The sequence below is a fragment of the Leptosomus discolor genome, chromosome 19 (genome assembly GCF_034619465.1).
Source record: "Leptosomus discolor isolate bLepDis1 chromosome 19, bLepDis1.hap2, whole genome shotgun sequence".
Classification (NCBI taxonomy): Eukaryota; Metazoa; Chordata; class Aves; order Leptosomiformes; family Leptosomidae; genus Leptosomus; species Leptosomus discolor.
Window position 1 is genome coordinate 10990519 of NC_141409.1, and position 17571 is coordinate 11008089.

The 17571-nt window shown below is 59.3% G+C and overlaps 1 protein-coding gene across 1 annotated transcript; it reads left to right on the forward strand.

Annotated features, from left to right (window-relative positions):
* The first annotated feature begins 9159 nt into the window (after window positions 1-9159).
* On the forward strand, window positions 9160-17285 carry AGPAT2 (1-acylglycerol-3-phosphate O-acyltransferase 2). Its single transcript, XM_086475803.1, has 6 exons — window positions 9160-9347; window positions 13385-13518; window positions 14066-14241; window positions 14449-14544; window positions 16121-16193; window positions 17123-17285. The coding sequence occupies exons 1-6, from the start codon at window positions 9160-9162 to the stop codon at window positions 17272-17274; spliced, it is 819 nt and encodes a 272-aa protein (XP_086331929.1). The 3' UTR covers window positions 17275-17285.
* Window positions 17286-17571: the final 286 nt, after the last annotated feature.

Below are 17571 nucleotides of genomic sequence, written 5' to 3' on the forward strand. Positions count from 1 at the left end.
TCTGTGCATTCTTTCAGGATTTGAGGCTGATCGCCCGCGCTTCCTGCGTGGCATCCACAGCTGGCTCCGCACAACGCCGGCAGCTGCCTCTGCCTGCCTGCCGGGCCCTGATGGGGCTGAGCGCAGCGGTTATAATTAGAAATGCTAATCAGCTCTTGTGTTTCTGGCTTGACAGCCCTGCCACCCCCAGCACAATCTTCCCTCCAATCCATCCTATGCTTGGCCCCCTCCGCTTCCTCTCCAAATCCCTGCTACTGGTAATTAAGCACTACGGAATTAGGGGGTGGTCAAAACCTGGGGCTGCTGGGGCACCGTGCATGCTTTGGGCCAGGCGTGCAGCCCCCCGCAGAGCTCCTGGCTTGCTGGGGACGGTTTGGGGGTCTCACCCTGCATTCACGACCATCCCCGTGTGCTGGGGATACACCAAGGCCACCCCTGCCCCTCACCAAGAGCCCGAGCACTGAACCATGGGGTGGAAGAGGGGCAGCCCAAGGGCTCCGCGGCAGGTTGAAGGCAAAGGGTGGTGGCTGTGGCAGGGAGCCCTGCGGCTCCGCCAGCCCAGTGGCTCTGGAAGGGAAGCTGCTCTCATTAGGATTTCTGTCATGTGCCAACCGTGGGCTCTTTCCAGCCGAGGAGGAAAAAGAGCTTGCAAAGGCGCGTGGACAAGGAGGCTGAGCAAGCAGATCCCTGCACAGGCTTAGCTGGTTATGGAGTTATTCATCGTAACGGCTTGCACTAGGAGACACAACCCAGGGGATTCCTCCCTCGCTGCTGCCTGCAGGCAGCCCCTGCCAGCCCCCAGCCCTTCCGCACGGCTCCCCCGCCATGAGCCAGAGAGCTCCTGTTGCTGCGAGGGCCAGGACATGGCTTTGTCCCCGGCCATTTCGCTCCCAAACTCAGGCTCAGCTGGCCTCGGAGGAGCCAGAGGTGTGCAGGAGGGACGAGCAGCCCAGGCCACGGTGTGTGGACACACACAGCCCGGGGTGCTCAGAGCGGGACAGCATCCAACCGCGCGCTGGCTCAAAGCCGGCCGATCAGCGCTGCTCTCCCCGGCAAACAAGAGCCAGCACGGTACAGGCCAGGCAAAGCCCGGCGGTCTCTCGCCCCACAAGTGCTGTTCAGACGCTCACAGACACCCCTGCAGCCTCCTGGGGTTGTGCCCAGCGTGCTGATGTGTCAACAAGGGGTCGGGCTCTCTCTGGACCGCATCAAGTCGCCCGCGGCATCGGTACAACACAGCGGCGCCAACACGGAGCAGGCAATTCATTTTATCCAGAGCTGCAGCCTGCACGCCCGTCTGAGCCATGAAACATCGCAGCATCTCGAAGTGGTGCTGTGCCGGGAGAAAACACACACAGCTCCTGGGTTTTGAAGCCAGCCTTCATCTTCCCGGTGCTCCCTGTTTGTTCATCTCAGGTGGCTGCAGGAGAGAGGCTCCAGTGCAAGAGGGCGAGGGTTTGCAAGAAGGCAGAGGCTGCCTGAGCAAAGGAGGACCCCCCACACACACACACCTCCTCTGCTCGGGACCCCCACACACGGCCACCCTTCTCCTGGGACACGTGCCTGCTCGCCGCAGCATCTCACAGCGTGGGCTGGTGGTGGGCTTGTGGGAAGCAGCAAAGGGCGTCCCCCTCCTCCTCCCCACACCTTGAGCATTGTGATTTCTGGAGGAAAGGAAGCAGCAGAAACACCAAAAGGGGGCCGGGAGGGACAGGGCACGGTGGCTCTGATGCTGATGGACTCATGAAAAGGCCCTGGCAGCCCAGGGAGCTGACTGGGAAACCTCCGGGGACAAGTCGGATTGGATTTGTCATGACTAATTGACTCCCTCCGGTGCTGCCGTAGAGGTTTCGCGCATCGTGTGAGTGGGGTCCTGAGCATCCAGGAATTAATGAGGGTCTGACCCTGGCTGCGCAGCCACTTGAGTTTTTCCAAGGCAGACAGCTGGCTTAAGAGGCCCCTTTATTCTTTACATATCAGATCAATCGGGATAGTTCTAATCTAGTCCTTGTGAAAGCTTGGAGCAGACTTTGCTGCCCAGCTAGCTCAAGGGGAAAAAAAGCAAGCAAGAGGGAGAGGTCATGATGAACTATTGATTGAGCAGGCGGCGGCGCTGCTCCCAGAGATGGCTTTTGCCGAGAACTCGCCCGGGACAGTTTGCCTCTGTATCTCTCACTAATGCTCCTCCATTGATCTTTCATGACAGGCGGCAACTACAAGATTTTTTTTTTAGCTGGAGTCATTAAGAGGCTCTAATCAATAACAGGGAAAACAGAGAGAGAGAAACTGTTTGTTTCATGGAGATGTATTCCCCGTGTGGATTTTAGCCCGCTGAGGAGCGCGTGGTTTTATTTCCAGCAGCCAGGGAGGCCTGCCGGGAAAAGAATTCACCTTATGCTGGACGCTGGCACTTGGAGGAGATCCTGAGCCAGTTGCAACACGCTGCCAGGTCTGGCCAGGCTGTGCAATGAGAGGGGACCCGCTGGGGAGTTCATGGCATCCGATTCCAGGTCCCCCAGCATCCTACCCAGCACTGCAAATTGCCCAGACTCTCTGTTCCCAGACAAGTACGCCAGGAAGAGGTAGGTACTGGTATGCCCAAAGCGCTGGGTACTGGTTTCACGTGGTACCACGGGTCCCAGCAGCTCGCTCAGTGATCCAGCCCTGCCTTCCAGCTCAGCCCCTGCCCGGTGGCTCAGCCTGCGGCGCTGCTGCTGTAGACAAGACCGGGAGTTCATTCCTGTGGCAAGACCGGAGTCGTTTGCAGGAGAAACGGTCTTTGTGCTGAAAATGCCCCAGGCTGCGCTGCTCCCTGGCGGTGTCAGTACATTTCCACGGCTCGGTGGCAGCAACACCCTTTTTTTCTTCTCCTTCCTGTGCTCAGCCCCAGCAAGTGTCTGTGCAGGTGCTGGAGCCCATTTTCCCTTGGAGAGCCAGAGGAGGAGACCGGAGACACGCTCAGGAGCAGGAGCACAAGGTCGCCTTCAAAGGTGGCTGCCAAGAGCGGCGGTGGTACCAGCTGCCTGCTGCCAGCCGTGTGTGCTGATTCAGGCAGAGCAACCAGTGGCCGCGGGGCAAGCTCGGGCTGTGGAGGTGCTACGTGGGCTGAGCTCAGCTTGGGGAATAGCCTGGGACACAGAAGCTGAGCCGATATTTAATTGCACTTGCAGGCTTCGCCCAAAGGCCCCGCTGCGTCCTGGGGTGCTGGCACACGCGTCGGCAGGTCTGGCAACCCGGGAAGGCCACGCTCAGCGTGCTGCTCGCTGCCGGCGTGCTGGAGGGGGCACGGGGAGAGAACGGGGCTCCTGCTAACAGGGCTTGCCCTAAGCAGGTACCAAGTGCTGCTTCAGAGTAAGGGAAACACCCTTTTGGAAGCGGAGATGGAGACCCCACCGGGGATCAGCTTCCCTTTCCTCTCTGGGGCACAACTCGCCTCCGCTCCCAAAGCCCCAGCCTCCCGCTGCTCCGGCTCTCACGGGCCACTGCGCAGCGGTAATGACTGCAGCTCCCTGGGGACACGGGATCTTCGTCTTTGCTGTAATTACAGCTGCACGTCCCCAGCCAAGGGATCGAAGGCAGCAGGAGAGGAGGGGATAAGGAGACGGCCGTCTCCGAAGCGGGTTGCACCGGCAGCGCACGCAGCAGGCACACGCTGGCCAGAAGCGCCTGACGGAGTCCCAGCCCTGAAAAAACACACGCGAGCGCGCACAGAGCTCGGCAGCATCTCCTGAATCGAGCCCAGATGGGGCAAGTGATACTGCTGCTGGCTGGTGGCTCCCTGAGATGAGAGTCTCTGATGTGGGACATAGAGCAACCCCCTCTTCGGCCCCAGGTTGCCCATCAAGAGATGGGCAGCAGATGTTGAGCCCACCCGTCTCCAGGTCAACCACCCAGCCCCTTCCCCCAGCGCAAAATCCATTAGAAACAATTTGATTTCTTTTATTTACACGTGACATTTGGGAAAAAGCCCAATCCTATTGCAACTGGGAGAAAAAAAAAAAAAAACAAACCAAAAGTAATTCCAATTTTACAGCCTTGGGCCTGGAGGAGCTCGAGTGCCGCAGCCAGAGGAGATGCTCTTTCCAAAGCTCTGCCCTGCGCTTGGTTCGCTCTTATTTTACTCAGAGCCTCTCCTGGGGCAGATAGTGCGATGTCTTGCAGAGAACATCAGGTGCAGGGGGATTTCCAGCCTGGGTCTACGAATGCAAATGCAACAGTAAGATCTTGCGGCCTCATGTTTTCGCTGCCTTGTGGTTTTGGCACAGTCTGCCGGGAGAAAACAGAAAAACCAGTGCTGGGGGGCATGGTGGGGGGTAAGCCCTAGCAGTAATCCTTGACTGAGGGTGCATTGACTCAGCAAACACTGATCTCCAGCCTCACTGACAGCCAGAGGAGCAGTGCCCTGGCACTCAGCGGCGCTGCTGGTGCGGCGGTCCTCACGCGGATAAGCATCGTGCCGAATCAGCCTCGCGTCTTGCGTCGATTGAAGCGATGGGTTGAGTTTTTCAAGGCAGAGGTAAGACAAGCGCGGAGAAGGCGGCTCTTCCAAAAGCACAGCGGAGGAAGGGGTTTAGGCGGGTTAGGAGCAGCGGGGCTGGGTGTCCCAAGGCACACGCAGAGCCCGGGGGTGTTTCCTGCGGGGCTGGCAGGGGCGTGTGGGGCCTGAAACCTGCAAAGTGCTCCAGTCCCTGACGAACGGGACCATAAAACCACAGCTGGAGTGAACATCCCAGCAGATAACGCAGTTACTTTCTCAACAGAGTTGTTCATAGGTGGGTAAAGGTTACAGGAAGGAAGGCTCTGATTATCTCATGTACTTTTGCAATACGTTTCTCTCTTAATTGTGCGATCGCAGACTCAAACTCCCTCAGGCTTTTTTTTTCCCTTCCCACCGAGCAGGGGAGGCTGTGCGTGCAGGACCCCAGCGCCAGGGCAGTTTAGCAATCGCATGCTTCTGGTTTTTGCGCAGCCCTGGCGCTACGTCGTCCTGTGGGGAACTGCAGCGCTCACTTTCAAACCGCTCTGAGTCACCAGCCTGGTTCCTCCCCGAGCGTTTACTCTGCTGTCACGAGAGCGCTGACGTGTTATTCCTTACAAGCTGGGCAACGAACGGCAGCGTGACCACGGGGTAGCAGGAGACAACGCAGCAGCTGGGGCCCACTCTGGAGCTCTGCTCCTGCAAGCGTGGGCTCGGCCGTGGGCTTCCACGCCACCCACACGAGGAGCTGGTGGCTTTTTAGGCCGAAACAAGGGAGAGGGAAATGGGATTCCCCCACATCCTTCACACAAACAGCTCTCAGCCACCAGCCTTGCCTCGCCGAGCAGCCTCCAGCAGGCCCTGCTGTGCCCAGCAGTAGGCACAGCCCAGCCCAGGTTCGATCTCTTCGCTGCCTTTGCCAGGGCAACGCTTTCAGGAGAAGATTGCAGTGATGCCACCCTGCTGGTGTCAGCCCTTAGAGCAGCCTTGCTTATGCTCACCGACGCAAAGATGGTCCAGGTCGCCACTCAGAAGCCCTACCCAGAGCTCTGGCAGCGTAACTACATCTGTATCATGCTGCTGGGCTGGGTTTTTAATGTACCCCAAGCTACACAGAGGTGGGACTCCGTGACACCAGGCTCCGAGATGTCTTTCAAAGCTGCTAGTTGAGACAGGTAGAGAGGGAAGAGGATGGATCAGTGGATGGATGGATGACTGTGACAGAGTGTGGATCATCTTACTGTCCCCAGGTCCCTGATGATCAAGGCTGCTTTGCAGCACCCAGCAGCAGGGCTTGCTGTCTAGGAGCTGCAGCAACGCAGGGCTTCGTGCTGCCCGCACTACCAGCCCTTCCTGGGAGGGCTCACCCACCAGGCCCATGCGTGCCTTGACCGTGGCCAAGAACAAAGAAGCTCAGCTGGTTGCTTCCTCCTCCCCCCCGCTTTGAATGTCACCAAACCCAGCTGCTGCTTTCAGCACATGTCCCTTGGCAGGAGGCGAAGGGAAGCAGGCTGCCGGGCAGAGCTGCCAAAGACACCGCGGGGAGTCAAGGGCAGGCGGACGGCGAGGCAGCGGGGAGCGACACGCTGCTCTGCAGACGGACCCAGCCCTCCCCCGGCGCAGCCTGCACCTCCCGGGGGGTCCTCACCGAGCACCCACCCGCCCGGCCTCGAGCCTCCCGCTGCTCTACCACCTGCTCAGCCCTGCACGGCGACGCCAGGCGGTGGGCACGTCTCTCCTTCCTTCCTACCGCGCTGAGTGCTTTCCCTCTCTTCCCTTCTCCGCTCACCTTCTCCCCACACGCGTGGGAGTTGTTCTCCCTGGCTCCATTTCTTTTCCAGTCAGAAGCTAGTCATCAAGAGTGAGGTCACTTGTTTCCAAGGCAAGCAATAAATTAAGACAAATAAAAGATAAACCCCACAGCCACGTTATTATAAGACACCAGGAAACCAAGGCCAAGGATAACGCTCTCAGCTTCGTGGCTTTCCATGGACACGACCACAGAAATCCCACCACCAGCCGTGCTGCGTGGACCCTCCTGCTCACCACGCTTTGCTGACAGCATCCTCTTACCTTCTTGAGGGAGTTTTTCAAGGGCCCCCCTGAGGGTGCTGGAAGGCACTGGGTGCCACACGCACCCTCGACAGGCAGCACTTGCTGCAGAGGATTTACTGCCTGCTCGGTGCTGGCTGGGTGCTTGCTCCTGCCCGTGTTTCTGGACCCCGCTCAGCTGGGCTACCTACAGGGGACACTTGCAACGCGTCTAAGGAATTCAGTGGCTAGTTTAGATACGCAAAACACGCAGCGCGATCTCGTTAGCTGGGGTTTTTCAAAAGAATTTGGAGCCGCTTCGTTCTGCCTGCTGAAGCTCGGGAGGGCAGGGAGGGGGTTGCCTTTGCCCCTGCCCCCAAAATGGCCACGTTTCAGGGGTGACGATGCGGCCCCTGTTGCGTTACGCAGCGCGCTGAGGCTCACGGCCCCTCTTCCATCAGGCAGGTTGTTATGATCATGTTCATGCACAGGCTGCCGTCATCTGGCAGCGTAACCGCCTGCCTGATGAAATAACTCGGCGTGACAGCTCTGCTCGCTAGCAGGCAGGCCCATGCCTGGCTTCTAATCTGGCATCAGAAATCACTCCCCTTCCTCGAGCTACAGGCTAATATTAAACGTTTCATTGCATTACTCCAGATAATCTGCTGGAGAGCGTGGGGAGACGGGAGCCGCAGCCGAGCTCCTGTAGGAGCCCACACACCGAGCAAACGCGCAGCTGCCACCCCCATCACGCCCCATCTGCTAACGCCGTTCGCCGTCGGCGCTGCGGCCGTGCTGGGACTCGCATTGCAGTTTCCTCCCATCAGCCGGCGTTGGCGAGTTGAGCGGATCGGCTCGCACGATGCCCCGGTGACAAATCACCAGTGACTTTCTTCCCGCGTCAACACAAGCGAAAGTCACAAGGGTAACGCAGAATCGCTCCGGGCCAGCGTATGTTCAGCTGAAAAGGTCTCGGTGACTTCCCAGGCATATGCTGGCTGGCACGGCGCTGGAGCGAGGCTCTCTGAACAGCCTGTAGGACGCAGGCCGGAGGGATTAACCTAATGCTGCGTCGAGATGCTAATACAATAAGGGTTCTTTGTGGCATTAGCGGGAATCATGAGACCAGCTCTGAGATGTCATTGCCTGGCAGCTGTAGGGAGTGCTGGCCTTGAGCTCTCCCGCAGGGAGAAGGAGCTTGTCTCCTGCTTCAAGCACTAAAGCTGCTGAGGGGCAGTGAAAATGCAGCGAGCACCGCGCTGTTTTGGTGACAGGTCATTTGGGAACAGCCCGCTACCTCTGTGCTGGAGTTTAGGGAGAGCCGAGGGAACAAGGGTTATTTGGAAAAGGGACAATCCCTTTTCCTTGAGTTTTCCAGGAGCTGCAAAGCTGCGGATGCCAAGAGGATGCTCAGGACCGTAGCGCCATGATCACATCTTACCCCAGTGGAGTCACCACCACCCGTGGGACTGGGGTTTTGCTATAAAAAGTGTTGCAAAACCTGCTGAGGCTAGTAAAACCGTTCAGCAGATACGCTTTCATCTCCCTTGCCAGCTTCGCACCCACAAAGCTGTTGAGCCTGATCCTGACCTAACCCCAGCGCCAGCAGGGAAAGCTCCGTCCCACTCAGCACATCTGTGCTGGTGGAAAACCAGCATCATGCACCAGCGGAGAACGTGGGCGAGACAAGGCGCAGGGAGATGTGGTGAGCTGGGATCTGTCACAAAAATTCGCAGCTGACCACGCTGGCCTTAGGGAGAGCCGAGGGAACAAGGGTTGTTTGGAAAATTGCAGCCTCGGTCAGTTGCAAATTTTCATGACAGACCTGAAGACCCCACGCCATGCCAGGGGGGGGACCCAAAGACCCCACACGGCACCATGAGGGGACCTGAAACCCCTCTGCAATGCAGAGGGCATGCAAACCCCCCACGCCATGCCATGAAGGGACCCAAAAACCCCACATAAGGGACCCCCAAAGACACCACATGGTACAATGAGGAACCTGAAGCCCCTCCATGGCGCCATGAGGGGACCCAAAGCCCTCCTCACCACGCCATGAGGGACCAAAAGCCCTCACGCAGCACCACGAACAGACCCAAAGTCCCCACACCATGAAGGACCCGAAGACCCTCCATGGCGCCACGCGGGACGCAAAGTCACCCCCACACACACACGCACCAGCACCACGCGGGGACCCCCCAAACACCTCACACGGCGCCACGAAGGGCGCGAAAACCCCCGCAGCAGCACCACGAGCCACCCGAAGACCCCAAAGGGCTCCACGAGGGGACTGAAAAACCCCTCCAACCCCACGCCCAGCACCATGAGGGCGATTTCCAAGCCCCCCCCCCCCCCCCCCCCGCGGTCCCGAGAAGGGCCCTTCCCGCCGCGCCCTGAGGGGACGGTCCCTTCCCGCCCTGAGGGGCGCGGCGGGGCGGTGGCGGGCGGGCAGGGCCGGGCCGGGCATGGCCGCCAGCGCCGCCCACATAAGGCGGGGGCAGCCCGGAGCGCTCGGCGCGGCGGGAGGCGGAGGCGGTAGCGGCAGCAGCGGCGGCGGCTTTGGCGGGGGTGCCTGGGCCGGGCCGGGCCGGGCCAGGCCGAGCCGTGCCGTGCCGTGCCGTGCCGAGCTGGGCCGTGCGGTGGGGTCGGGCATGGAGCTGGGGTGGTTGTTGTGGGGGGCGGCGGTGCTGCTGCTGCTCCACGTCCTGATGGAGCTCAGCCCCGCCGTCAACTTCGCGCTGCGCATCGGCTTCTACTGCTTGTTGTGCGTCGTCTGCTCCGTGCTGACGGCGCCCGTCTGCCTCCTCGTTAACGGCGGCCGCACCGTCAAGAACATGAGGTGGGTATGGGCCGGGGGGGGGGGGGGGGGCACGGGGTGTAATGGCAGAGCCGGGGCGTGGGTGGGTGAAACGCAAACTGGGGAGATCGGTTTCAGTCTCTGGGCGGGAAGGGGGGGGGGGGGGGGGGGGGGGGGGGGGATGATGATGGTGGCCTCCTCTACCTCAGGTCTGTGACAGCAGAGCCTCGGGTGGCTGCCCCCGGGGGCGGCAGCGTTGCCTCTTGGCCCACGGAAGGTGCCGCTGTGCCCTCTCCTTCAGAGCGCCCCGTTTGGGGGTGATGGGTGGCGTGAGGAGGGTGGCAAGCGGCAGGGCTCCGGGGGTCGCGCAGGTTTTGGGGGGAGCTACGTGACAACAGTGTTTGTTTAGGGTTTTTTTTTTTTCCCCTTTTCCCCTCCTCCTCCAGAAGCAGAGGCTGTGCCGCTGACAGGGTGCGTTTAAGGTGCTGCCCTCGGCCTGGCGCGAGGAGCATGGCGGCCATGGAGCTGCCCGGGGCCTGCCTCCTGCTGTTGGGCCTTGCTGCGTGTGTGTCCCCTGACAGGAGGCCTGGGGCGGTGGTGAAGGTGCTGCTGGAGAAGAGCAGCCCCTCTACGCGCAAAGGCACGCTTTAAGAGCTGGCCCTTCTGCTGGCAGCACAGGCGAACCTGGGCTCCTTGCTTTGCTCTCCCTTAGGCGGCTTTTAACCTGCTCCAACCATCCGTGCCCAGGCCAAGTTATACGGGTGCGGGGAAAAGGGAGCCCTGTTGCCTCGATACATCCTTTTGGCTCAAAGGTTGGGCAGCGTCTCGGCTGGTGGAGCTGGACTTTGCTTTGCGGTGCGGCTCTCGCAGGCAGGGCTCAGGGCGGCGCGAGCGGGCGCAGGGCGCCGACGCGCTGCCTCGTGGGCTCGGCTCTGCCCGCCCAAGCCGATGGGCCGTGATCCGCTCCGGGCCCGCGCGGTGGACATGGCAATCTGCTCTGGGATCTCCAGCCTGGCTCTGTCTCCAGCTTTGGTTGCCTTGGCTCCTTCAGGAGCCGCTTTCCAATGCACAGCCGGCTTTGCAGCTGGGGGAATTTATCATGTCAGGAAGGTTTTGGTTGGTTGGTTTTGTTGTGTTGGTTTTGTTGTGGTGCTGTGGGTGGTTTTTTTCCACACCCCTAAAACTTTGTAAATCTCCCGTAAACTTCAAGGAGCATTTTGGGAGCAAGAACTCCTTGCACTGGATAACTCCTCATGTTGAAACTCAAGACCTGAATTTTGGCCAGAACCACCCTTTTCCTGTAACTTAAGCCCATTGTTTCCATGTACTGGTGCTGGCTGATTGTCCTGGTCATGTATCCCAGCCCCTGTGGTGTCTGTGGCTGAGGTGATCCAGCGAGCTCCTTAGTTCTGTAACATCCCGGTCTGCTTATTGCAGCCGGGGAAGGGGGTTGGAGCAGAGCACGTGCTGGTGCACAGACAGAGATAACGGCGTCGCTGCCCGGTGCAGAACACCCTGTCCTTGCTGTCCTTCTGGCTCCAGTGCCAAGCTGCTGTGACTTGGAAGAGGTTGCCCTCTGTGTCTGCTAGAGATAGAGCTGTTTATCTAGCGGTGAAACCACTTGCAAGAGCTTCCAATCTGGTAAGCACACCTCATTAATCCTTGAAAAAAAATCAGAGGATCTTAAAAAAGCCTCTGTCACAGGCTGTGGAGCAGAGCATGTGGAGCTGGGGGCTGCTCCCTTTTGGACTCAGGCGGTTGTGGATGCACAGAAAAGGCGCGTTCCCCCTCGTTTTTCTGCTCTCTCCTTGCACCTGGCAATAAGTGCACCAGACTTGGAGCTCTCTGCAGCTGGGGCTGCACCAAGTCAGGATCGTTCATACAAGGGGTGGAGGGGAGTAGGGCTCGTTTGCTTAACCCTGTGGGTGACGTGGCCAGCTCAGCAGGGCTGCCAGTCACCCGGTTCTTCTTCACTTGCTCTGAGCTCTGCCCCTTTGCCTCTTTCAGTAGCTCAGGCCACATCTTGTGCAAGGAAACGCTGGCTCCTTACTGGCAGGAGGAAGTTGGATGCTTGCTCTTGAGTAATGTGTAACCAGCCTCTCCTGCTGCTCCTGAGCAATGTGACTTCCAGAACAGTGACCTCTTTTTTGGTTGGCAGCCTGAAGGGAGGAGAAGTGGGATTTAGGTCAGTCTGGCTTCGTGGCATCCACCATGACCTCACCGATTTGTGTCACCCTACCTCTCCTCACCTGGGCAGCCCTCCCGTCACCTCGGTGCAGGCCCGTGGCGCTCGGGAGCGCTGCAGCCTGCGAACCTCCCCCTGTCCTTTCCCCACGTGCGCCTCTAACCTTTGCAGCAAGTTGAAATGACGGGGACTGATAGCAGCCGTGTCACTCCGCTGTGTCACCTGCAGGCATTGCCCTGGCCTGAACTCCAGTGCCCAAGCCAGCGCCCAGGTGGGGCACCCCGCAGGGATGTGAACTCCGCTGTGGGTGGGAGCAAGCTGGGGAAAGTCACAGGGACAGAGGCGTGCGGTTGAAGAGCTGATGGCCGGGGTGGGGATGCCTTTGGAGAGCAGATGCAGGGAGCTGCTGCCAAGCCAAGATGAGGTGCTGGCTGGGTGCTCACCTCCTGCCTTGGGTGACGGGGATGCTTCCCAGGCTGGTGGGGCTGTGGGGCTCTCCGGCTGGACCCTGTGGTGGGGGAGAAGCTGACACAGTCCCTCAGTCTCCTCGTGCAGGGAGGAAATCTCCATCCCCTGTCTGCAGTGGAGAAGGTGGGCCCTAAGGCAGGGCATCCAGACGCTTGCTGGAGGGCAGGTCAGCTCCTGAATCTGCTCTAGGACACAGCAGAGCAGAGCTGGTGGCTGCTTCTGGGAACTTTGTTCACGTGCAAGCTCCTCTGCTGCCTGGCCTGGCAAATGGCTGCTCCCCTGCCCAAAAATAGCCCCGGGGTGCTGCCAGCTTCTGGCTGCCTCCTTTGGCCGAATTGGAGGGTCACCAGCTCCCACCTGTCTGGGGGTGGCGTAGATGGGCCCTGCTGCCATGGGCTGGCAGGGCCTCAGTTGGCGAGGCTGCGCTGGGTGTGCCCAGCAAGGGCCTGGTGACCCGCTCGATGCGTTGGCAGCGCTGAGTGGAGCTGTGGGTGGGTGTCTCCTGCCAGCTGGGAGCTTTGTGGACAGACCTGTAGATCCACCGAGGAAGGGAACTGACAGGCAGAAGCGATTTGCTTGAAGGTGGGTTTGCCGGGGGCACCTTGCCTCTGCCAAGCTGCCTGGGGAGCATCCTGTCTGCTGCTGGCATCCGTGTGTTGTGCAGGAAAGTGGTTTTCCCCTTCATTCTCCTCCTTTCTTGGACTCCCCTGGGGTAATGGCACCCCGTGTTTGTATTGTTAAGCAGCACCTTTCAGCACTACAACGAGCAGAACTGGCAGAGCCTTCCTTGGGTGTGCAGGCTAATACCCATGTGCTGGGGAGTGGCAGAACCTCGAGGAGCCGTTGGAGCAGCTTGTGGAGCTCTGCTGATTGCAGGAGGAGAACATTGATAGCATCAGAGCAGACTACAGCCGTGACACAGGGTGCAACAAACAGCGCCAAGTGGATAGGCCTGGCGGCGGCAGGAATGCTCCCTGATCCAGTGTTGAGACCAGCATCTCTCCCTCCTGGGCTTCGGAGGGATTCCAGTTTGCCCTCTCTTTGCAGGGCTCTTGGAGCTGTGCAAGGCTGGACTCTCCTCTTCCTCAGGGCTCATTGTGAGCCTGGCTGTGAGCTGATGCTGTCAGCTTGAAGGAAGCATGGACCATCCAGTTTGGCTGTACTGGCTTCAAAGTTACAATCAGCTTCCCCCAGGGCTTCCAGTAAAATTCCCACACTGGGAGCAGCCAGGGCTTAGCATGCAGCTAAAGCACCTTGAGCACATGGGACCGTGCAGGACAGGTGCCTGGGTGGACCACAGGGTGAATGAGACTGGAAGCTGTCTGTCCAGACAGAACTGCTCTTATCTCCTTCCACCCACCCTGGGTATAGCAGACCCCGTCACCTCCCCACTCTGCTGCTGTCTGACTGCTCTTCTCTTCTGCAGGATCATCAAAACTGTGCTCAAGACCTTCAAGTATTTCTTCGGCCTGAGGTTTGAGGTGAAGGGACTGGAGAACTTCGAGGTGGAGGGCCCTGCTATCATTGTGTCCAACCACCAGAGCATCCTCGACATGATGGGTGAGGAGCTGGTGGGAGGGAGGGAGGGAAGGAGCAGTTCTCTTCCTCAGCATCAGAGAAATCCTGCTTGTGGCTCCTGGCCAAGCAGCCCTGGATGGTTTGTGCTACTTGAGCCAAGTGATCCAGCTTTCTCTGTCCGTGCTGGCTGCAGGAAGGGTCTCCCCTTGCTCTGAGCCATCACACCCCCGTGCAGCACCCCAGGTGCCGCTCAGCTTCAGGTGCTTCTCGGCTCCCTCTTACACCCCCGATAGCCTGGCTTGCCTAGCCTGTGTGTCAGTGCTGAGTGGGCCTGCTGGGCACCCTGGGGCCAAGGAGTGAGCTGCCTCTTGAGGCATCTTGCTATGACCTGCAGCCACTCTGCCCCTGCAATTCTGCTGTGTGCCGAGTCTCCTTCTGCTCTGTGGATGGCAGCAGAAGCCAGCAGAGAAAGAAGGCGCTGGCCTGTCCTTGGTGCTCTGCTCCACACCTCAGATCGTCTCTCTTGTCCCATCTGAGTGCAGGCAGGGCGGGGGTGGCTGCTGGGTCTAACCCTGTGCCGTCACGTTAGGGCTGATGGAGGTGCTGCCCGACAACTGTGCCCAGGTGGGCAAGAAGGAGCTGATGTACGCCGGCACCGTGGGGCTCATCATCTACCTCGGCGGTGTCATCTTCATCAACAGGAAGAGCACCACCAGCGCCAAGATGGTGATGGCAGAGGTGGCCAAGACGATGGCAACTGACAACGTGAGCGTTGACGGTGGTGGTCGGCGGGGTGGCACGTGTCTGGGCGTCCTGGGGTGGCGTGGGGCGGGGGTGTGGACCTCCTGGTGTTGGCTGGCTTGGAGTTACAGCCGCCTGCCGCTCTTGGCAAGGCTGGCTGGTGGCTTTCCCCGTCGGAAGGGAGCACTGCCAGCAGATTGCTGGAGCAGAACCTTATCTCCCCATGTGCAGGTGAAGGTGTGGGTGTACCCCGAGGGCACAAGGAACTGCACAGGGGATTTGCTGCCGTTCAAGAAAGGAGCATTTCACCTCGCTGTGCAGGCACAGGTAACAGCGCTTTGCTTCTGCACGGGGACCCTGGAATGCTTTTGCAGCGGCGCTGCAGCCTTGTCGTGCAGCGCTGTGGTTTATTTGCTCTCAAGTGAGCTGCGTTCCCAGGTCACAGCTGAGCTCCTCAGCTAAACCACCATCGGGTATCACGAGGGCTTTTCCAGGCCCTGCAGGAGTGACTTGACTCCTCTGGATGGGTGGCTGCGGACAGTGGAGAAGCTGCCTTGTCCTCTCTCCTGACTGCCCCAGCAGTGTCCCCTCCGGAGGGCAGAGCATGGGGGACAGGCACACTGGACCCAACAGGGTCAGGCAGGTGTGCAGGCAGCTGCCTGGCAGTGCGGTGGTGCGGTGTCTGTGCCGGGCTGCAGCACAGAGCTCGCTTCTGGCAGGGAGCCCAGCGGGTGCTTGCCCGGGACATCCCAAAGCCATTGATGCATTTCTCAATCCCTCACGTTGCAATCCTGTAGTGTTGATTGAGGATCGTTAGTGCTTTAGAGCATTAACAACTGGGCTTGGCCTGTGTGGAAATAGCTGCTCCCTCCCATCCAGCCTTATGGCGCTTCTTGGTACATCTTAAACGCCTCCTCTCTCCAAAATGACAAGATCCACGAGCGGTTAGTGGGGGAACAGACAGACAGTTCCTTGGCTTTGGACAGCTAGAGCTGTCAGTGCTCCTGAAGGAGCGTGGTGCTCGCCTGGGCAGAGCTCTGGGGCGCTGTGCCCGGGATGCTGAAGACCCGGCTGTGCTCTCTGTGCCTGGGCAGTCGCTGGGACCCGACCCACCGTGCTGGGGACTGGAGAGGCAGCTGGGAGGAGGGGTGTGCCTTGCCTTCCCGTGCACACTCTGCCTCTCTTCTCGGGGCTGGGATGGCTCGAGGCATGAGGGGAGGCTGCTTTCCCTAGAAGAAGTGTTGTAGCAGGGCTCCTGGAGAAGGGAGTAGGTGCCAGATCTCTTGCTGGGTTCCATTGGCCCAGCCCAAGGTGTAGCCTGTGTTGTACCATCCTCATTCCTGCCAGGGTGATGCAACCAAGGCAGGGGCTAGCAGCTGCTAGAAGGCAAGGACAACAGTGGGAATGGTAGCCACACTGCCCCTGTGGATCGTGCCTGTGTTACCAGCGCTGAAATAATGACTCTGTGCCTGCCCTCCTGGCTGTGTCTCTGCTGATGTGAAGGTTGCCTGGGAGCAATTGATTGTAACTGGTGACTCCTTTCCGTAGGAGCTTGTACAGCACAGCAAGGCCTGTCAAAACAGGCATCCTCCAGTGTTCACAGCTCAGAAAATACCTGAGTTTTGAAGCCTGGCTTGGGAGGAGAAGCCCTGAGGCTGAAATGTAACTTGGCCCTAGTGCCTTGAACGTCCCTGTGCCTTGAGTTGCTGGCGGGTGGTTTCGATCCCACTTGACTCCTGAGTGCCCCGGCCTTTGGCAGTGGGTCTTGCCTGTGGGGCTGTGTGTGCCCTGTGTGTCTGAGAGCCAGGTCTGCCCTGCTGTGTGGGATTTGCTGCTTCTCTCTGGCCCACCCCGAGCTGCTGCAGTGCAAGTAACTTCTCTTTTTTTCCTCTTCTCCCCCAAGGTCCCAGTGATCCCCGTGGTGTACTCCTCCTTCACTACATTCTATAACCCAAAGAAGAATTTATTTACATCAGGTACCAAAAAGCCCGAGGGTCTTTACAGTCACTCGGGGACAGGGTTGATGCCATACCCGTGTGGAGATGTGGTTCACAAGGGTGTGAGAGGGGAGCAGAGCTTGGGTGAGCAGGAGTCGTCCCTCTGGGAGATGCGGGGATTCAGTTCAAAGCACTTGGCACCAGAGCTTGGGCTTGGGCTGGGTTAACTCAGGGGAAGAATGTAATTGAATACAGTGAGGGATGTCTTCATTAAAAATCGGACACCACCTCTCCCTCTTACAACTGGCACAGCCCAAGTCATTTGGTGAGGACTTGGGGGGAGAAGCCAGCGTGCTCTGCCTCCTGACCTGTCAAAGCGGGGACCCCTCTGCGAGCAAACCAAGGAAGCTGGTTGGTTCAAAGCTCTGAAGTCTGTCAGTACGAGTGCTGGGCAGAAAGTTGGCTTTCAGTCAACTTCGAGCAGTAACTCTCATTTTTGGGAGGAAGCCAGGCTTGCCATGCTCCCTGCCCGGATGGCTGGAGCCAGCCAAAGGTGGGAGGCTTGGACAGAAGCAGGAGGAAGGAGCACCTGGTGCAGGCTCTGCCCAGTACGGCCCTGGAGCTGAGCGGGCCCATGGCCCTGGGCTCCCCCTGCTCTTTCAGCCAGCAGGGCAGGCACCAGCCTTGGGAAGGGGCAAGCTCTGCCTGGGCTGTCAGTTTAGGGCACGAGGGAAATACCGTGCTTCGCGCAGCTTTTTGAGGGCAGGGTCTAATCCCCAGAGAAATCTCTTACCCCTGAGACCAGCACAGCCTCTCCCTGCTCTCCAGGGGTGGATGCCTGAAGCCCTGTGAGGGGATGGGGGCTGCGCTGGGGCTGTCCGGGGTGGGGGGAGCAGGGGCCCTGGGAGGGCAGAGAACGGTGCTCCTGTGGCATGTGGGTTTCTCACAAGCTCTTTGCTTCTTCCCAGGCAAGATCAAGGTTGAGGTTCTGCCTCCAATAGAGACCAAAGGCCTGACATCGGACGATGTCTCTGACCTCACCGACAGATGTTTCCGCACCATGAGGGAGACCCTCTTCAGGCTGTCAGGCCGTCCCAGCGAGGCAAAGGACTCATCCTAGATGCTTCTCCACTGGCGTCACCGTGTGGTGGTGGCTGAAGGGACCTGTCTGTGGCCAAATACCGAAGGAACTTCTCTTCCTCTGCAGAGACTTCAGACTCTGGGAACACCACGGACTGGGTGTCAAGCCAGCACTGAGGTTCCCGTTGAGTGGATTTCTTTTATGGGTTCATTATCTCGCAATGAAACGTCTCCTTTTTCTGAATTTCTCAGGCATCAAACTTGTGCTACCAAAGGGCTCAATGACCAGAGAGGTGAGTTCCCCCAGCTCGGGCAGCTGGCGTGGGGTGACAATGAC